We start from the raw sequence: 20,126 nt of genomic DNA on the forward strand, positions 1-20,126 counted from the left end.
ATATGTACTTTATAAGCACTAATAAACTGCGAATATGTTTATAATAGACATGCTAATAAGCAGCTAGTTATCAGTGTGAATTGGACCCTATAATAAAGTGTTACCCATAATTTTTTCAGATTTTTTTGTTTCAAAACATGTTTGACTTACTACCTCTGTGCAACACAAAAAAAATACATTTTAAATAATGACGTTGGTAATTTCCACGCAATACCAATGAATGGAAACTGGAGTTTCCAAGCTAAAAAATAAATAAAAATAATATTAAGGTCTGTTTTATCTAGGACTCAATCCTTTACCTTATTCATTGATAATTGTTCAGTCAATTTTTCTGCCCGGGTGAAATGTCTTGAAGTTATACTGGATGGTTTGCTTTCGTTTGTCTCTCATATTAGTAATATTTCGCGTTCTGCATTTTATTTTCATTTACGCAATATTGCAAGACTTCATTCTTCACTCTCTCAACATAGTACTGAAGTGCTTATTCATGCATTGGTTACATCTCGGATTGATTATTGCAATTCTCTTTTATTTGCCATTCCTGAAAACAACTCCATAGATTATAGTTAATTCCGAATTCAGAAGATAGTTACCCGTTCATGTACTTTCGATCACATAACTCCTATTCTTTTTAAGTTGCATTGGCTTCCTGTTCATTTTCGTGTACACCACAAGATTACACTTCTTACCTACAAAGCTCTTCATAATTTGGCACCTCATTATCTTTTAGATCTTTTAGATTTGTATATTACTTTGTGCTCTTTGAGATCATCTTCTGCACATTTATTGTCTGTTCCAGACTTCAAGATGAGTTGGTTTGGTGGTAGGGCTTTTATTTTTACTATGGAACTCTTTACCTTTGCACATTCGCCAGCTGGATTCAATTTCCCATTTTAAAGTTCAGATAAAACATATTTGTTTAGAATTCTTTTAATGATTTGCTTGTTTAATGTGTTGTTATAATGCTTGCATTTTATGTTTTGTTTTATTGTACAGTGTCCTTGAGTGTCTTGAAAGGTGCCTAAGTGAATAATGATTTATATTTCAAGATTGAACTACCAGAAGACTTAAAATATACCAACTTTTGTGTTTCGCATAAATGTGAGCTTTTTTACTTCTTGGTGAACAGTTTCTTTAGAATAACACTTATTTTTTGCTCTGTTCACACCTCCGGGTTATTTTTAGACATTACTAAACCACGAAAAAGCTAATCAGTTTGAAGAATACAAAAAACTAACAACACAAAGTATAATTAGTCATCTAGGAGGGACATGTCCTGTTTATGAATGAAGAAAGAGTCCATTGTAATTCAATGGAAATCTGTGAGAGAATATTAGATAGAATTAAAGGTTTGACTTAGTCAAAACTCCACAAACGCGCAAGACGCAGAGTCCTGAAGGCTTTTTATCCATGTGTGAGGAAAATCAATTGTTGGTCAGGGGTGCAAGAGAGCTACTGCAAGAGTATTGGCTTGGAGAGAGAGACATGCAGAGGGAAGACGTCAGACAGACAGCGACTCGCTGTCGAGTGTGAACTATGCCAGAGGAGTTCAACAGCACATGATTGGCTTTCAGGCCTTTAGAGAAAGAGCGAGAGACATCGATGCCAATGCTGCATCTCCATCGGGGAAAATCTGTCTTTGTTAGCCGGAGGATGGTGATAGATTGCAGGCGGGATGTGATCGCTTGACACACACATAATATATCGTACAGGAGACGTTTCCAAGGCAACACGCAGACCTTCGCCTTCTTGCGTAACTCTCTTCGGAGCCCGAAGTGGAAATGTCATGTCACCTTCATTCTCAAAACTAGTCATTTTCATCTGGATCCGTGTTCTTGATGACCTCAGATAAACAAATACCAGGTTATTGCTGTTTAAAGTCAAGTTTGTTTTCTTAGCACTTGTTCCTGGTCTTATAGTGAAAATTCTTTCAATGGATGCATGTTATGTTGGTATCATACTGAGTTTAGAATATATGTATTTATTTAGATGAAAATTGTATATTTATTTTTTGGATACTTATTTCCCCTGGTTTTTGGATTTTAGAATTCCATTGCTGTCATTAAATTCTCAAAGTTCTGTCGTGAAAACTATTTTAGAGTTTAGCATGGTAGTTTACAGGGTAATGTTGATGTACCTTTTGTCTTGGCAGAATTGATCTGCTACGCGACCATTGTTAAATGTAATCTTTGACAAATCTGATAATGATTGGTTAAAGATTCAATATTTTTTTTCACACTGTACATTATAATTTTGTGCCTGCTGTATTTTTATTTAATTTATTATTTGTTTTATTTTTTGGTTATTTTTATTTTTCATATTTTGCATCTATGTAGAATATATGTAATAATCTGCCAGCTGCCATTTTTGGGGTATTATCGATATCAACCATAACATTAAAATAATTATCTGCTAATTTTTTGCCATTATTTGCCAAAACTTTAACACACATTAATTATAATAATTTGTTCCATGGTCTGTCTGAATACTGAATTCTGATTGGCTGAAAGTTATGCAGTAAAACTTTTTAATGCACAGGTATTGCCAAATCAGTTTAAAAGCCTAGATAGTAGATCGCTACATTATATTTCTTAACAGCGAGGTGGTAAAGTCACTGTTTTTGAAGTAATTCATTGTTTGTAGAGAGAGATGCGCAGACACAGCATGCTTGTAATTCAAACACAACTCCTCTCTCTCTCTCTTGATCGATAATTAATCTAAATGCTATAATTCATTCAAATAAATGTGATTTTACTGCACTGGTTAATCTCTGTCTGATTTGAAGTGGGCAGAATGCTAGCGCTAATGTGTTGTAAATGACGAAAATATCTGACATTTTTACCCATTCTGTCAAATATTGTGCTGCAAAGAGCAATGCTAGTTGCTTTAACTGGTCTATAACTTAGCAATTAACCACTGGAATAAGTGGGATAATCAATGAGGCTCCACATCGTGCATTTAAAATCCTTGAATGCACGTCAAGCCGTTGGTTATCCCTTACATAATCATTATTTAATTGTGAATGGTGAATTCACAAAAAAAGGTTTGACTTGTATATTTATCAACCCACTACATTGCGAGTAAATCACTTACATATGCGACTAAATTTTACTCTGGGTGACTAAATTGTCTATAGTTAGGCAATGGCTAATAAATTCTTAAAGGGGGGGTGAAATGCTATTTCATGCATACTGAGTTTTTTACACTGTTAAAGAGTTGGATTCCCATGCTAAACATGGACAAAGTTTCAAAAATTAAGTTGTACGTTTGAAGGAGTATTTTTGTTCCCAAAATACTCCTTCCGGTTTGTCACAAGTTTCGGAAAGTTTTTTTCGAGTATGGCTCTGTGTGACGTTAGATGGAGTCGAGCCCCGCTCGGAGCGAGTCGTTGCTGCTGCTGCTCTCGTTCAGTTTCAGCCTCGGGATCTGATTCTGGATCATAAATAAACGGCTGAATCTGACTGTTAGCCATGGTTTGTTTTGGATGATGGGTTTTCCCTCACGGTAATGTCACAGCTTCCAAACGCTCTCAACGCAAAAGCTTACTGGCGCTCGTGATTCTTTAGCTCCGCCCACACGTCACGCATCCAGCCGGTCGTGTTTTTCCGGGAAAAATCGGTACACACTATCTTTCTCTTATGAATATAATAAAACTAAAGACTTTTTGGATTTATGAAGGATGCAGTACTACTCTATAGGTACTCAAGATTAACAGGATATTGAGTGAAAACGAGCATTTCACCCCCCCTTTAAATTTGACTCGCTAGTGTGTGTGTTCAAGGTTATTATAAAATTTGCACATTTTCAATCGCTGAACACTGACTGAGTGCTACAGAGTTCTCTCTCCATTAAGCGATCTGTACTTTTCACTTCATCTCAATGGACGCACAGTGCACCTATATTTGCCGAACTGTAAACTCTGTGTGAAAGCGCACGACTTGTCTTCTCCTGTCAAAATAATGGAGTTCATTTAGAATTATTAAACTTTTTCGAACAAGCAGAAGATTGGCCAATTTGCACTGATCTACTGTATTATCATCCCTGTTTTGATTTCAGCAAATCAGTTCAACCGAACATAGACAACGTGATTAATATTCTTGAACCCAGCAGCTCATCAATCCATAGTGCAGAATTAGTAGTAGTATTATCTTTTAGTAATTATATGATCTATTACTACCGTATTTTCCGAACTATAAGTCACACTTTTTTTCATACTTTGGCTGGTCCTGCGACTTATAGTCAGGTGCGACTTATTTATCAAAATTAATTTGACATGAACCGAGAGAAATGAACCAAGAGAAAACATTACCGTCTCCATTTAAGAAGCTGTACCATTTTACAAAGATAAGCTGATTGTGTGTGTGTGTGTGTGTGTGTGTGTGTGTTTGTGTGTGTGTGCGTGTGTGTGTAAAATAGTATATCAGTCTTGCGAGTAAACTAAAAAATGTACTAGCCAATTGCGATTTATATTGCCACGGTGTGCATAGAGGGTTGTTAATTCAATATTATACTGTATAAACTGGATAGGATTTCTCATTTTTGTTTAAAGTTGGAGTACTAAAATAAGTAACACTAAGTAAACTAAAACCTTAAACTATAAAGACATGTGACCCTGGACCACAAAACCATGTCATGAGGGTTTTTTTTATTTTTTTTATTGAGATGTATACATCATTTGAAAACTGAATAAATAGCTTTCCATTGATGTATGGTTTGTTAGGATAGAACAATATTTGGCCGAGATACTGCTGTTTAAAATGTTCTGGAATGCGAGGGTGCAAAAAAAAATAAAATAAAAAAATAATCGAAATATTGAGAAAATCCCTTTTAAACTTGTCCAAATGAAGTTCTTAGTAATGCATATTACTAATCAAAAATACATTCTGATATACTTACGGTAGGAGATTATCCATGGAACATAATATCCTAATGAATTTTGGCACAAAAGAAAAATCTATAATTTTGACCCATACAATGTATTGTTGACTACTGCTACAAAAATACTTGTTATATTTATAAATATTTTGAAGTAGAAATGTATTCATTTATACTTTTATTGATTCACTGATTGCAAATGTTTACTTTTTTACTATTCCAGTCAGTTATGATGAATAATATTGAACACTGCTCATGAAATATCTGTTTTACTCCTAAAACTTGACAGTCCAGATGTTAAATGGGTTGCAAAAGGCAATTTATGTTGACTTGCAGTGTTAGCGACACATGATGGATTGCAGACGTTAGCAGATCTGCAAACACTTTGAAACAAAGTTTGCGAAGCTCTCTCGTGGAGCTTCAGAGGAAATATATGAGATAACACTTTTTTTTCTTTCCTTTATTCTTCTTCTTTGAGGAACTGTTGTGAAATACACTTGACTATATTTGAGATTTTTCTCTCCTATAATACAGTCAATGACAAATAGTCAAAATAATTTACTGCATTTGTTCTGAAAGGTTGGTGTCATGTTGTCCTTTTTTCAGCGCAGTTCGGGGTCCTGGCTTTCGCTTGTTAAATCATTGTTATGTACACTGTAAGTAATGAAGCAGAGCCTGTATGTCTTTTTCAGTGCCACTCACTTTCCATGTCAGGCTCTATGGGGGTTTTGAGGATAAGGATCCATCCTGCCTTGTTTCAGCGGTTCAGGCTGGTGGTGGTGGTGTAATGGTGTGGGGGATATTTTCTAGGCACACTTTATGCCCCTTAGCACCAATTGAGCATTGTTTAAACACCACAGACTACCTGGGTATTGTTGCTGACCATATCCGTCCCTTTATGACTACAGTATACCCATCTTCTGATGGCTGCTTCAAGCAGGATAATGCACCCTGTCACAAAGCTCAAATCATCTCAGACTGGTTTCTTGAACTTGACAATGAGTTCACTGTACTCAAATGTTCTCCACAGTCACCAGATCTCAACCCAATAGAGCAGCTGTGGTGGATTCACATCATGAATGTGCAGCTGACAAATCTGCAGGAACTGCGTGATGCTTGTCATGTCAGTATGGACCAAAATCTCCTTGCTGAATCTATGCCTCGAAGAATTAAGGCAGTTCTGAAGGCAAAAGGGGGTCCAACCCGGTACTAGCAAGGTGTACCTAATAAAATGGCCAGTGAGTGTATGTGTTGACTGCAAAAAATGCTTTTCTTACTTGTTTTCAGCCAAAATATCTAAAAGTTCTTGAACCAAGAAGGATTTTCTAGACAAGAAAAACATTATTGTCTTATTTTCAGAAAAATCAAGCCACAATTAAGTGAGTTTTTGCTTGAAACAAGCTAAATAACCTGCCAATGGGGTGAGCTAGATAATCTTGTTTTCTGTTTTACATAAACAGAACTGTTCAACAGTTTGAACCTGTGGAGGTGTTAACTTCCATCCAGTTTTATGGCCTTCAGATCAACTGCTTGCATTTGTGGGCTTCAGTGCTTTTTATATCTTATATTACTGATAGAAGGTTTGAAGAAAGGTAAAAGTATGTGTGCTTTTATTTCAGGCTTTAATGTGTAGCGTGTTTAAAGTGTGTGTTGTAGGTCACTGTATGTTGTTTGAGTATACTTGAGAGATTAGGATTGACGCTTTGTTTCCTTCTCTAGATGTTGGTTCTGTGGAGGGTCTGGCGTACCATAGAGGATGGGACGTCCTGTACTGGACGAGCTCCACCACAGCCACCATCACCCGCCACAGCATCGACCAAACTAGACCAGACGCTTTCAACAGAGACGAGGTGGTCTCCCTGTCTGAGGAGGACCACCCGCACGTCCTCACTCTAGATGAATGTCAGAAGTAAGTCTAGAGTTTTTAGTTCATCTTAGACATTTTGAAAGAGTATTCATTTTCAACTGTATGACTTCTACAAACTGAATATGCAGACAGATAAAGAACAGCTATTTTAAGAGTGGGACTTTTATTTTTTTTGTAGTTTGAAAAATATTTTAATGTTACTGAAATAGAACTAGTGGGAATTGTTTTTTTTAAAAATGATTTGCTTTATAATTTAAATGAAAATATGTGCATTTATACGAAATATCAAATGTATATACATTCCTCTTTTTATTATATTTATATATATTATGCATTTATTTGATAAATTTCTTCTAATTTTAATTTAGTGTTTTATATGTTTTTCTTAAATGTAATTTTCATAACTGATTGCTTTTGGAATTACATTTATACTCCGTGGTAATAAATAAATAAATAGATAAATAAATACAAAACTTAAAAAAAAAAAAAAAAAAAAATTACTTATTTTCATTACTGTAAAATAAATCCATCAGTCTCAAAGGTCAAAAGTTTCTGGATTCCACCTGACCGCAAAAGAACCCCTGTTGATAAATTTGTTTTGATGGCTGTCTTTCCAAAGGGTCAATTAAGAAAAGGAATCCTCTAATTATTTCAGAGTAATTAGTCCCCAGACCACATACAGAGTATTAATTTTACATCAGTGAGTTATGAGCTTCATAAAGATTCAGATTTTAAACAGAATGACCTGTGCTACAGAGATGTGCGGTATTAATCTTTAAACATTTGACGTTTGCATCTCTTGGTCTATGTCAGCAATTCCTTTCATTTACAAATCAGAAAATATTAATTAAGTTCCACTTCTATGCATATATTTATTATAATTTTTTCTACTTTGGCCAATTGCTGCCCTGCTGAGCGGTTCATGATTGCCTTTTTGTTTAATCCTCTGGTTTTAGTGTCATTTAGCGCAGTGGTTCTCAGCTATGTTTTACAGTAAACATTGCGCACAACTCATACGAAAGTAAACTAAAATGTGTGTAATAAAGTATAGGGTAAACGTATCCTATCAGGTGCGACTTATCAAAATTAATTTGACATGAACCGAGAGAAATGAACCAAGAGAAAACGTTACCGTCTACAGCCGCAAGAGGGCGCTCTATGCTGCTCAGTGCTCCTGTAGTCTACTATTAGCGCCCTCTCGCAGCTGTAGACGGTAATGTTTTCTCTTGGGTCTAAATAAATGTGACTTATAGTCCAGTGCGACTTATATATGTTTTTTCCTCGTCATGACGTATTTTTGGACTGATGCGACTTATACTCAGGTGCGACTTATAGTCCGAAAAATACGGTACCTACAGTATTAAGCCCACCAAAATCTAAAATTTTAGATATTTTTAGTACAAAATATATTGGTATGTTAAAATAAAATATTAATCTCTCACACAAAAATATGTAATTTTATTTTAAATGACAAAAGCATTTCAATTAAGATATACATTGTTAAATTCAAAAAGCCTGGCTGTGCTTAATGGCTACATTTATGCTCATATCATGTTTTATTAAAAGTGATTGTTTATTTTAAGATAAATAATGACTGTACAAATATATATTTTTTGAAGGTACAAAGTCAGTCACAAAACTACAACACAAAAATCAAGCACCAAGGCATTCAAATCAATCAGTTATATATTCATAATGAAGTGCACATTGCAAGACTAGTCCACGTTCAGCTAACTAATGCATTCAAAAATCTAATAAAACACCAATAAAACATTTAATTCATCGGGATGAACACAGAAACTAACTTCATTATGAAACCACTTTTTTTAAATGGATGTCAACTAGTCTATAGTCTCTTAAGCCTGAAATACTCCACTTCATGATTTTTGCCCCCATTTTCCACAGATTTACAGTCTGGAGAAGTTGATGCTAGTTGCCAAAGATCAGAGCCAGTCTGCAGAATCCATAGAAAATCGATTAACATAAAGTGTCAAGCGTCAGTTAATATTTAAAAACTGTTTATAAAGTATTTACATAGATGTTCAATGTGTAAGAGCTTAAAGAGAGCACATTGAGCTTAATTGGAGCAGCAACATTTTCCAATAAATTTAATGTAATAATTATTAAAATGACAGGTTGTCATGTGACACACAGTCTTATAGAGCTAGTCAGCTAACTGTGTTCTGTAGTATCTGCGCTATGCTGCTAAAACTTTTGGATCTAATGTAATTATTTCCCACAACTTAGGACCAAAAATTTATAATATGCAATAGTCTGAACATTAATCCCTTAATTGTACAATAAGTAGTGAAACATACCCAAAAATAAAAGCCACTCTTTTGGTGAAAGTTTTTAGACAGCTTTCAGGATGGCAGCCAGACAGTGTGAACACATGGATTGACTTGAAATTATAGAGCGCATATAGTAACAAACATATCAGTTGGTTAAGACATCACGTAGGATGATAAATTATTGTTTATTTTCATAATCTTATCTCCAAAATGGAAGTGTGCTCAATGGGTACGTGATCTTAATAGGTATGTTTCCCTTTACAGTTATTTATTAAAATAACTATAAGTTGCTGAATTGCTAATACTTGTAAAAGCATTTTGTTGTCAGCACAAATAACAAGTTTTACAAGTGAAACTGTAGTTTTTTTCATGATTTTCTGAAATTCACATCTGCTAATCTGACTAGCATCTAGTAGAATTTGCGCCAACATACCACAAAGTTAGACTGAACGCACAATTTTTGACATCCACAACAAAAGATATACATATTTCTCATTTTTTTTAAAGTTGATAACCGTATATTTTTGTTATTCTTACCATGTTTTTTGTGCTTTATGTAGCAGTTAGCATCATGTAACATCTAAAATTCTGCTTCCTTGATCAAAACTGTCTTGTTGAGAACCACCTATCATCAATTATTAGATATATTGAGACAAATTGAGCTTATAAAAGTCATAGCACCGTGTTTACTTTGATTTTGCCTCAGGCGTCTACATTTAAAATGACTTTTCCCACCATTGTTGGTTAAGTTATATTCAGTCAGATGTGGAATTTTCCTATTTCTGTCTTACTTTTGACTATATATACATTGCCTGATGCTTGAAAAATGTTGTATATGGAAGCAAAATGACAGCTAGTTTTAGTGTTTGTCAAATTTCTAAGAGGAAACAATGCCATACTGACAGTTTGCGTTCTTCAGGTGTACGCTCATAAACAAGATCGTGTTTAACATGACAAATGTTTGTTAAACAAACATTCTCTTCAGTTTTTCTAAGTTGGACATCAGAAATGCAAACCATTGTAACTTCTCAATGGTACAGTAAAATACAATATAGTATATTTTAGTGTTAGCATTAGCATGGCAGTTTTTTCTCTAAGGAACATTTCACTGCTTCATACCCTGACGGCACTTAGTCGGACAGTAGCAGTCGGTGTGTTAGCCTGTTAGAGAATTAGCACGACAATAAGTGGCTGCTTCTGTCAGCAAGAAGTCCCAGCGATCCAAAAGCTGCCAAAGATCACAGCTAGGAGTCACACGCCGGCGCTAGCAGCTGACACTGCAAGGTGCCGTCACATGCCAGGCTAGCACACTCGTCTCAAACACAAGGACATGCTCTGTCCTTCGACTGACTTGTCTTTTTCTGCCACGTTAAAATAAAAAGGGCTGTTGCTATTAGGCTGTAGACTTTTTTTTTTTTATTCTAATTTCAGATTAATACATTTTTAATGAGGCTATTAGCACAGTATAGTGAAGCATCAATGGTTCATGTTTTGTTTTAAGAAGACTTATATCTAGACTCGTATCATTTTTATGTGTCATTCAAAGAAAACATTTACTGTGTGTATTACTGTACAGCTTATAAAAGTGAGAAGAGAACTAGCATGATTTGTTACATGCCACTACATTTGATATTATATATGTAATTACATTTTTAGATATTTTTAATGGTGACATTATTGCTTAAGTAATACACAACTGATTGCATGCGTATGATAGTTCAGTCAACCATACAAAAAGTTTCTGCCATATATAATAAGTAGTTACAATGTATTAATGTAATGTATTGTAATAATATATATATATATATATATATATATATATATATATATATATAAAATTAAAAAGCAACTGATCATAAACTTGAAATGTGCTGTTAAAAATGTTGTGCAAATAAATATATATATATATAAATAATGGTCATATTTGAAATCTTTTGTCATACTGTATGGTAAATAAGTGGGGTTGTCAGATTAACATGTATATTTGATAAAATTAATAAAAAAATAAATAAATAAAACCGCAACTGGTCATATACTTACATAAAAGTAAATTTTTGTCATATATAATGGTAAAAATATAAAACATTAAATAAATGTAAGAATTATATTTAAAATATAATTTAAATTATTAATTTATTTATATTTAATAATAATAATAATAATAATAATAATAATAATAATAATAATAATAATAATTACTATGCATAATGGTTTATTATTATTGAATTAACAAATTAATAAAAAAAATAATATTATATGAGTTTATTAATTCAGGAAATTCATGTGAAGTAATTAACTTATAAATTATATAATTAATGAATAAAATGACTGCTGATATACAGTGTATTGTCACACGGTGGTACTGTGTAGGAGCACGGAGGATGCATCACAAAGTGCTTGAAAAAGATGTAAACTAATTCCCCATTTCACAAGGTGCAAACAAGATTACGACTGTTTCACATCAATGTTTAAGTTTTTTTCAAGATTGTAGGTGTCAAGGTACAGAAACCAAATAATTAAATGTAAAATAGCACTGGATAGTCTTCAAAGTAAAAAAAGAAATATACAATCAAACCTACATTTATTCAGACACCTTCAACATTTCTCACATTATTACAGTCTTGCTATATATATATATGAACGATGGACGATGGACGATAAACGCATCCAATATAATACACATCCCATTTTTTTCCCTCAACTGTTTACTTACACTTAAGAAATAACTGACAGTTTTTTCGAGCATAATTTCCAAGGTGGATATTTTGACATATTTTGTATGTATTTGTCGGCACAAGAGCAAAAATAAGCAAATTCAATGTTCAAGTGTTTTGAGACGCCTTTCTCTGCGCAGAAGAGAGCTCTGCTCGGCTCAGTGAAATTTTAATGTGACTTCTCAGGAAACCATGTATGTCTGAAAATTTGAAGAACTAATGGCTTATAATAGTGATACTTATTCTAAGAAAAGTGCTTCTGTGAGTTAAGTTTGATATTTTTTAAGGATGAGAGTTTTATGGTAAAAATCATGTGATGTGACAGCTAACAGTCTGTTTGTGTTCCCCCAGCTTGATGTTCTGGACTAACTGGAACGAGCAAAAGCCAAGTATCATGAGGTCGACTTTAACCGGCCGGAACATCCGCGTCATTGTTAGTGTGGATGTCATCACCCCTAATGGACTCACCATTGACCACAAAGCCGAAAAGCTGTATTTTTCAGACGGCAGTCTCGGCCACATTGAGAGGTGTGATTACGACGGCTCGCACAGATACGTGAGTATGGAGCTGCTTTGTGTGTAACTTTTAAAAAATGCATGGAAGTGCATTAGCTGAAGTGGAAGCTGTGCTTTAAGAGCAGTGCAAACGGCTTTCAGCCTTTGTAAAGCTTCTCTGTTTTGCTGAGGTGAGACATTGAAGGAGGACATAAAGAAATGTAGCTCCCATCCACTGAATACAGGTTACTTGGGTTCAGTTCATTATAAAAATATACAGGTTTCTGTCATATATAGTAAGTAGGGATGTCAGTTTGACACAGTAATTTCATAAAATGTATTATTCAATTTAATATTATTTGAATATAATTGGTTATAAAATAATGCACAAAAATAACGCAACTGGTCATATTCTTATGAAAAATCCTGTTCCTGTCATTTATAATATATATTTTTTTATTTATAATTAGTAGGGTTGTCTGTTTAACATGTTAATTTAATAAAAAGATTATGAAAATATAGCACAAAAATGTAAAACAACTGATCATCCATGTTTTTTTTTTCCACATGTAATAAGTAGGGCTGTCAGTTATACGTTAATTTAATAAAATGATATATAAAAATAATGCACAAAAAGAAACAAACAACAACACAATCTAGTTTCTGCTGTATATATATTAATTACGGCTGTTAGTTTAACATGGTAATTTAATATAATTAATTAGGGGAAAAAATACATAAATATTTAATAATACAAACATTTACAACTCAACTTAAAGAATTGTTCCAACTATATCAATTGATTGACAGACCTAAAAATAAGTTGTTAATAACTGCTAAAGTAAACCAATTTTAATGTTTACTTTCATCACAGGGCCAGGAACCGCAGGTTAGAGGGTTTGACATTGTTTATCGGTTGATGACCGCCAACAATGCCGTGGTGTGCTAAATGGGTTCTAGGTGGCTAATGAAACGATCTGCTCGCTGGGCTATTAAAAGGTGAAAATTGGTCTGTGCGCACAAAAGGAAGATTTGTTTTGTTGCATGTCAGACAGATAGCAAGGCTAGTGAGGCAGACCCTGTCAGAGTGTACCATCTAGGTTACAGCTGACAGATTCAAACTCCAGCCTTTTCATACTTCCTCTAGAGGAAAACACACAGAGCCCCACATTTAAACTTCCAGGAGTTCAGAATCATGCAAATTAGATGAAACCTAATAACAACAAAACATCAGATATGCCACTTTCATTACGTAAAGTGTGTGATTTCTAAAACACTCGAATAAACCAATTTTGTTACAGTGGTTGGAAAGCAATCTATTCTGTTCAGATTTTGAAACCATTTTTAATTGCGTTATTGTGTAGTTTAATAATTTCTTTAAAGAAAGTGTTGTGTAAATATAGTTCCTACTTTCAAATGAGGCTTTTGTGAAAAGTGTTTCCATCCTGCTTTATTACCCACAATTTTATTTATTACCCGCAACTGCGAGTTTATTTTTCATAAATAGGAAAAAAGAGGAAAAAAGTCAGAATTGCAAGTTTGTATTATGAAATTCTTTGAATAAAAGTCAAAATCATAAAATTAGTTGTGTGATAAAACTCGCAAGTCGTCATCGTCGTCGTCGGTTTTTTTTTATTCAGTGGGGGAATTGGCCTTCCACACATTGCAGTTGACAGTGAGAAATGTTTTCCTCAATCTAGATTTGCAGTTTTCACAGTTGTATTTTACGTTCAGCTTAATTTGCAGCTTTCCTCAAAGGTAGTGAATATGTTGTAGATTTGTTAAACTAATACAAAGTTCTGTCATGAAACTCTAGATGGCACAGATCTATAGGCTGTAACTCAATCTGGTATAGTGATGTCATTGTGGATGGAAACTAGCCATTGGCTAAATTCAGTTCAATGCATGAAATGGCAACATGTATGTTACAATTGAACGTGGTCACTTTTCAAATAAATTGTAATAAATAAATAAAATGTTTCACATAGCATAGCTGATTGGTTACTTTTCACATTATCAACTCCACATTCAAATGTGAGGCCTGTGCTTGCTGTAACATTTGCAGCGTACTTCAGAAACCTCCCCAGCTCTTTTAGTTTTCAAATTTATGATAAATCAAATAGTATGTACTATGTAATTTACCTATTTCCAAAAGTAGTAAATGCATTGTAAACGTTACAGCAATGTTATCATTTTCAAATTAAGCTTTACTCTTTGCAATTGGCTGGGAAGCATTTGATTCATTTCAGATTTGTAGTTTTTAGTTTTTAAGCACGTTACTTTATGAATAAAAAAAAAAAAGGTTGTAAATACACTGTAGAAAGGCTACACTAATGTTATCACATTCAAATGAGGCTTTTCCGTTTACAGCTGGTTTTAAAAAGCATTTGCTTCAACTCCGTAGTTTTCAGTTGTTTATATTTTTACAACTATTTCTTTAACGGAGAATCGCCAATAAAAATTTCACAATGTCGCAATTCCACAATTTCGCAATTCTTTCCAGTACTCAGATCCAGTACAAAAATCACATCCAATTAGATCTAACTACCTTATGGGCACATTTGATTTGTTCTGTACATAAAAAGGGGCGGAGCTTAGCCAAGGGGTCAGTATAGCTTAAAAAAAAATAGAACCTGTTTAATTAAGGTTATGTTTGAGTAACCCGCCATCACATTATTGGAGAGCAAAGTCTGAAATAATCCCTGCTTAGAAGCTCCTTGAAACGTAAGCCTGCGCTCGGAGCAGGAATGTCATGTTCGTGTCCACTGATTCGTAATTCAATGCTAAAAACTTTAGATCTTAAGAGAGCATGAAAAGGTTTTTTACCTGTCGAGACGACAGCTCTGATATCAGAACGTCATGCAGATATGTCTGCCACATCTTTCATCCTGATCCCCCACACATGTGTGTGGGGCGGCGATGAAACACTTGGGAATAAAGACGTCTCGACCGCATGAGGGTGAGAACACGTGTTTGACATGTTGTCATCGCGGATTAAAGTGCGAGCCTCGCTCTCCATGTGCCCATTGAGCTGCCTATTATTATTACAAAGAAACTGGCATTCAAACGGACGGCCCCTCAGAGACATCTGTGTCTGCGTGTGTTACTGAAGAGCGGTTAATGCTGCACTTCAGAACAGATGTGTGTGGCTCACAAAAGCCAAGCAAAAAATAAATAAAAAATGAAAAATGAAAAGCTCTTAAAGTTGAGAAAAAATATATAAATAAAAATGTGTGCAGCCTCTCTTTTAACCCATCAAGGGTTACATGCAGTTTGAAACTGTAATTTAGTATTTGTAGAGGCTTGTCTTGTGGATGTTATATTATATAGTAACTTAACAGAAATATTGGTCTCTCTATTTATTTGGATTTGTATAGTTATATATTTATCCTTCCTTTTCTTTGTTGCTTTGCTATATTATGTTAAGATAGTTTTTGTGGCCTGAAGTTTTTCTTTTTCTTCTTCTTGTTTTGTATTTGTATCTATTTTATCTGTCATTTTTATCCATCCATCCATCCATCCATTGTTTCAACAACAACAATATAATGATGTACACATAAAAAAGATTTTATTGACTTTTTACTTTTTTTTTCTTCTCTGAAAAAGAAAAAGAAAAAAGAGAACTTAATCTAAAGGAAATGAAAAAAAAAAAAAATTGTAATCTAATTGTCAAAATTGCTGACAAAAATTGCTTTTGTCAAAATGCTTTGATTTTATGAAGTTTTATTTATTTACCGCTGTTTGTTGTAAAAAAAAAACAAATTATTCAAATAAATGTGAGAAATCAACATTTTTCTTTTTTTTAACATACAGGGAAAAAAATGACTTAATCTCATTGACTTTTCAAAACTGTTATCACATTAATTAATTAGTTTTATTTACTCAGTTTTTTTTTTTTTTTTTTTTTGCTTTTCATATAAATCTGAGAATTAAGAAGGTTTTTTTTTTTTTTTTTTTTACATTTTTTTACATGTACATCAGACAAATAAATATATGATAGACCTACTGCATTATTTAATTTTCTTTAATGTAACCTTCAGGGCATATGCACCATATGGAGTTGTGGAGAAAAATAAATACATAACAAGTGATGATACAGTTTTCACTGAGTGAGTCATGACCGTTTGTTTTTGATAAGGACCGAATGTTTTTAGTGAAAGTTTTATTTTACTTACCAAAGTCAAATTTGAAATCTATTTGTTGAGTGTAGATTTTGAACCCCGGTTTGTTCCCATCTCTACCATCTCCGTTTTCTGAGTGACAGGACTCAATCCATTTCCTCCAGGCACGTGAAGAACAGCCTCTCTTTCACAGCTTAACTTCCTCCCCGAGGCAGTGCGTGATGTACTGTATCTCTGTGTCTGTTACAACAGCGATTCCATTTACACTCTCTCTAGATCTGGTTTAATCATTTATAATGTGGGGGATAATGGAGGAGGGCTGTCCTTCGGGTGTCACGATGCTTCCCCTCTGGCTCTGGACGGGCCAGTGTGTCTGTGTGAATTATACAGACACTCACTGTACTTTATTTTGGTCTGTGCACCTTGGTGCTGAAAGTAAACTGTCTGATGGAACTGTGCTGTACAGCAGGAGAGATGCTTTCATTTATTTATTACCAGTGCTTCAAAGTTATTTAATGATTTTTACAAGATAACTGTAAGATTTATGAATAGAATCTATCTGTCTGTCTGTTGGTCTGTCCATCCGTCCGTCTGTCTGTCCTTATATCTGTCTTTCCAACATTGTTCTATCATACTGTCTCTCAATTCATAACATACTGTCTCTCTGTTGTTTTTCCTGTCTGTCTGACACTCCATCCATCCATCCATCCATCCTTCTATCTGTCATCCTACCTGTCTGTCTATCTATCTTTCTATCGATAACCCATCCATCCACCCTTCCATCTATCCACCATTCTATCTATTGTTCTATCCATCTATCCATCCGTCATTCATCCATCCATCCATCCATCCATTGTTCTGTCATTCTGCCCATCTGTCTGTCTGTCCATCCATCCATTCATCCATCCAACATTCTATAGTTCTATAGTTCTCATTCTATCATTCTATCTGTTGTTCTTTCTTTTTCTATTGTTCTCATTCTATCAAACTATCTGTTGTTCTATTTTTTATCAATCCATCCAGTGTTGTCTTTCCATCCATTGGTCTCTCTGTTGTTTTATCTGTCTGTTTGTCCATCCATCTATCAATCGAACCATCATTTTAACTTTTTATATATTTATTTGATCTGTTTTGCTATCCATCTGGCATTTAAGCACAAGCTCCAAAAGTTCAGAACGTTTTAAATTAATGAGAAATATAAATTCACCAAAAGTCTACAACCTGAAATGTTTAATGGTGCTCTTATAAAAAAAACTGTATTTTTTATTAGTGTTATCAGGATATTTCCCTCACTTAAATTCTTCTACTTAAATTTGTAGGTAATCGTGAAATCAGGACCCGGAACGTTCTTTGGCTTGGCAATTTACAGAGACTTCATCTTCTGGTCGGACTGGACGCAGCGGGCTGTGATCCGCTCCGATAAATTCACCGGAGCCAATACGAAAGTCCTCCGTGCAGACATCCCTCATCAACCGATGGGAATCATCGCTGTTTCCAACGACACCAACAGCTGTACGTGATTAATTTCCTTTGTTCCGTCACATGACGCAACTGTTTTAACATTTAACTCAAACCAAACGTTTTTAGATGTATTGAAACTGAAGTGTTGTCTCAACAAACTTTTATAATATATTCCTAAAACCCTTGAATCAAAGAGAGTTTTAAAACGAGCAGATAAACACGTTTTTCGGTTGACGTAGCAGATCTTCTTGTTCGTCTTGTTTGTATTAGTCACACAAAGCTTGTTTGTATTATTCACACAAGGTGTCTGAGATGCTTACTCTGTGATGAGAGCAGACACAATGCAAAGTCACTGATGTTAGAAGCGTCAGAAGTCACTGGGGACTTTTTTGATGGTTGTGCGGGAAGCTGGAACGAAATCAACACATTCTGACCTGAGGGTCAGATGAGCTGATGAACATAGTCACAGTGTGCTTTGCTGACTGTGTGGACAAGCTTGGTTTATGTCAGCATGGTGTGATAAATACAAAGACAAATCATGTTAATGAGTGACTGTTAGGGGTTGTGACTAGACTTATCCCATGAGACGAGACACGAGATGGTTCACAAGGATGGGACGAGACGAGATGAGACAATATTTTTAGATTTTTGATTTTTTGATTAAATATACAGGGACTTATTCAACTGAAAAACTAAATAAAAAAAATGAAAGAATATTTTTAAATGTACTTTATGAAGTGAAACTTCTATTTTAATAAATTATATGTAGCAATAAACAACACTTAAACTAGAGCTGCACGATTCTGGAAAAATTGAGAATCATGTTTATATATATATATATATATATATATATATATATATATATATATATATATATATATATGTATATATGTATATATATGTATATACCATATTTTTCGGACTATAAGTCCCACCTAAGTATAAGTCGCATCAGTCCAAAAATACGTCATGACGAGGGAAAAAAACACACATATAAGTCGCACTTGACTGTAAGTCGCATTTATTTAGAACCAAGAACCAAGAGAAAACATTACCGTCTACAGCCACGAGAGGGCGCAGGAGCACTGAGCAGCATAGAGCGCCCTCTGGCGGCTGTAGACCATAATGTTTTCTCTTGGTTCATTTCTCTTGGTTCATGTCAAATTAATTTTGATAAGTTGCACCTGACTATAAGTCACAGGACCAGCCAAACTATGCAAAGAAGTGTGACTTATACTCTGGAAAATACGGTATATACATATAGGTGATCTCAAGTCTCTCACGAGAATCTAAACTATACAAAATAACGTAATTTACTAGTGGTTCTGAAAAATTATTTTAAAAAATATATATAAATTACACATTTCAATGAAGGGGTCAGTGTCTCAATTCATAAAAACCTGCTTCACAATTGGAATCTCCTGAATGAATGATTCAATGGAAAACTTTTTTTAAATGGTGAGTTGTTGCCACCTCCTGGTGGAAGAGGATAAATGTTACAATACATACAAGTATTACAATGTTTTAGTTTTGAGCGCTACTGTAAACAGTTAATGTTTATTCCCAAACTATAAACTTTTATCCCAGTACTTGTGTTATTTAAATGTTTGTAACTCAGAAATAATGATTTGTGTTGTGTTGTGTTGCTCTTTCTGGATCAGCAGCAGCATGAATGATTTATTAAAGGGGGGGGGGGGGTATTTTCACTCAATATCCTGTTAATCTTGAGTACCTAAAGAGTAGTACTGCATCCTTCATAACTCCAAAAAGTCTTTAGTTTTATTATATTCATAAGAGAAAGATAGTCTGTACCGATTTTTCCCGGAAAAACACGAGCGCCTAGAGGCGTGACGTGTGGGCGGAGCTAAAGAATCACGAGCGCCAGTAGGCTTTTGCGTTGAGAGGGTTTGGAAGCTGTGACATTACCGTGAGGACAAAACCAACCAAAACAAGCCATGGCTAACAGTCAGATTCAGCATATATTTATCAACACAGAGATATTTGAAGCAGTTTTACTCACCGCATGCGGTTCCAACACACGATCGTGACCCTTTTTCGTGGGACTGCATCATCCTTAAGAAATAAACTATGTGCAAATCCGGCGTCAAACTAGACCTTGTTTTTAAAACAAGCATCTTCGAAATGCAGGGAACAAACACAAACACTTGCACAACTCCGTTGATGCTCTGTAAAAATAAACTCCATCCACTGGTGCCTTAATGCTGTTTCTCTTTTGGTAATCTGTGCAGGGTTGTCTTGCCCTGGCAATCAAAAACACACTCCTTTTGTGACATTTCGCGAC

General features: G+C 34.5%; 1 protein-coding gene across 1 annotated transcript in view; it reads left to right on the forward strand.

The window, feature by feature from the left end:
• Positions 1-20,126, forward strand: part of LOC113040170 (low-density lipoprotein receptor-related protein 1B-like) — a 246,167-nt gene that overhangs the window by 143,427 nt on the left and 82,614 nt on the right. The window contains exons 42-44 of the mRNA XM_026198463.1: positions 6,595-6,784; positions 12,099-12,303; positions 17,683-17,875. Coding sequence (XP_026054248.1) covers positions 6,595-6,784; positions 12,099-12,303; positions 17,683-17,875 — 588 coding nt within the window. The remainder of the gene's footprint in view (positions 1-6,594; positions 6,785-12,098; positions 12,304-17,682; positions 17,876-20,126) is intronic.

This window comes from Carassius auratus, chromosome 22, assembly GCF_003368295.1.
Source record: "Carassius auratus strain Wakin chromosome 22, ASM336829v1, whole genome shotgun sequence".
NCBI lineage: Eukaryota > Metazoa > Chordata > Actinopteri > Cypriniformes > Cyprinidae > Carassius > Carassius auratus.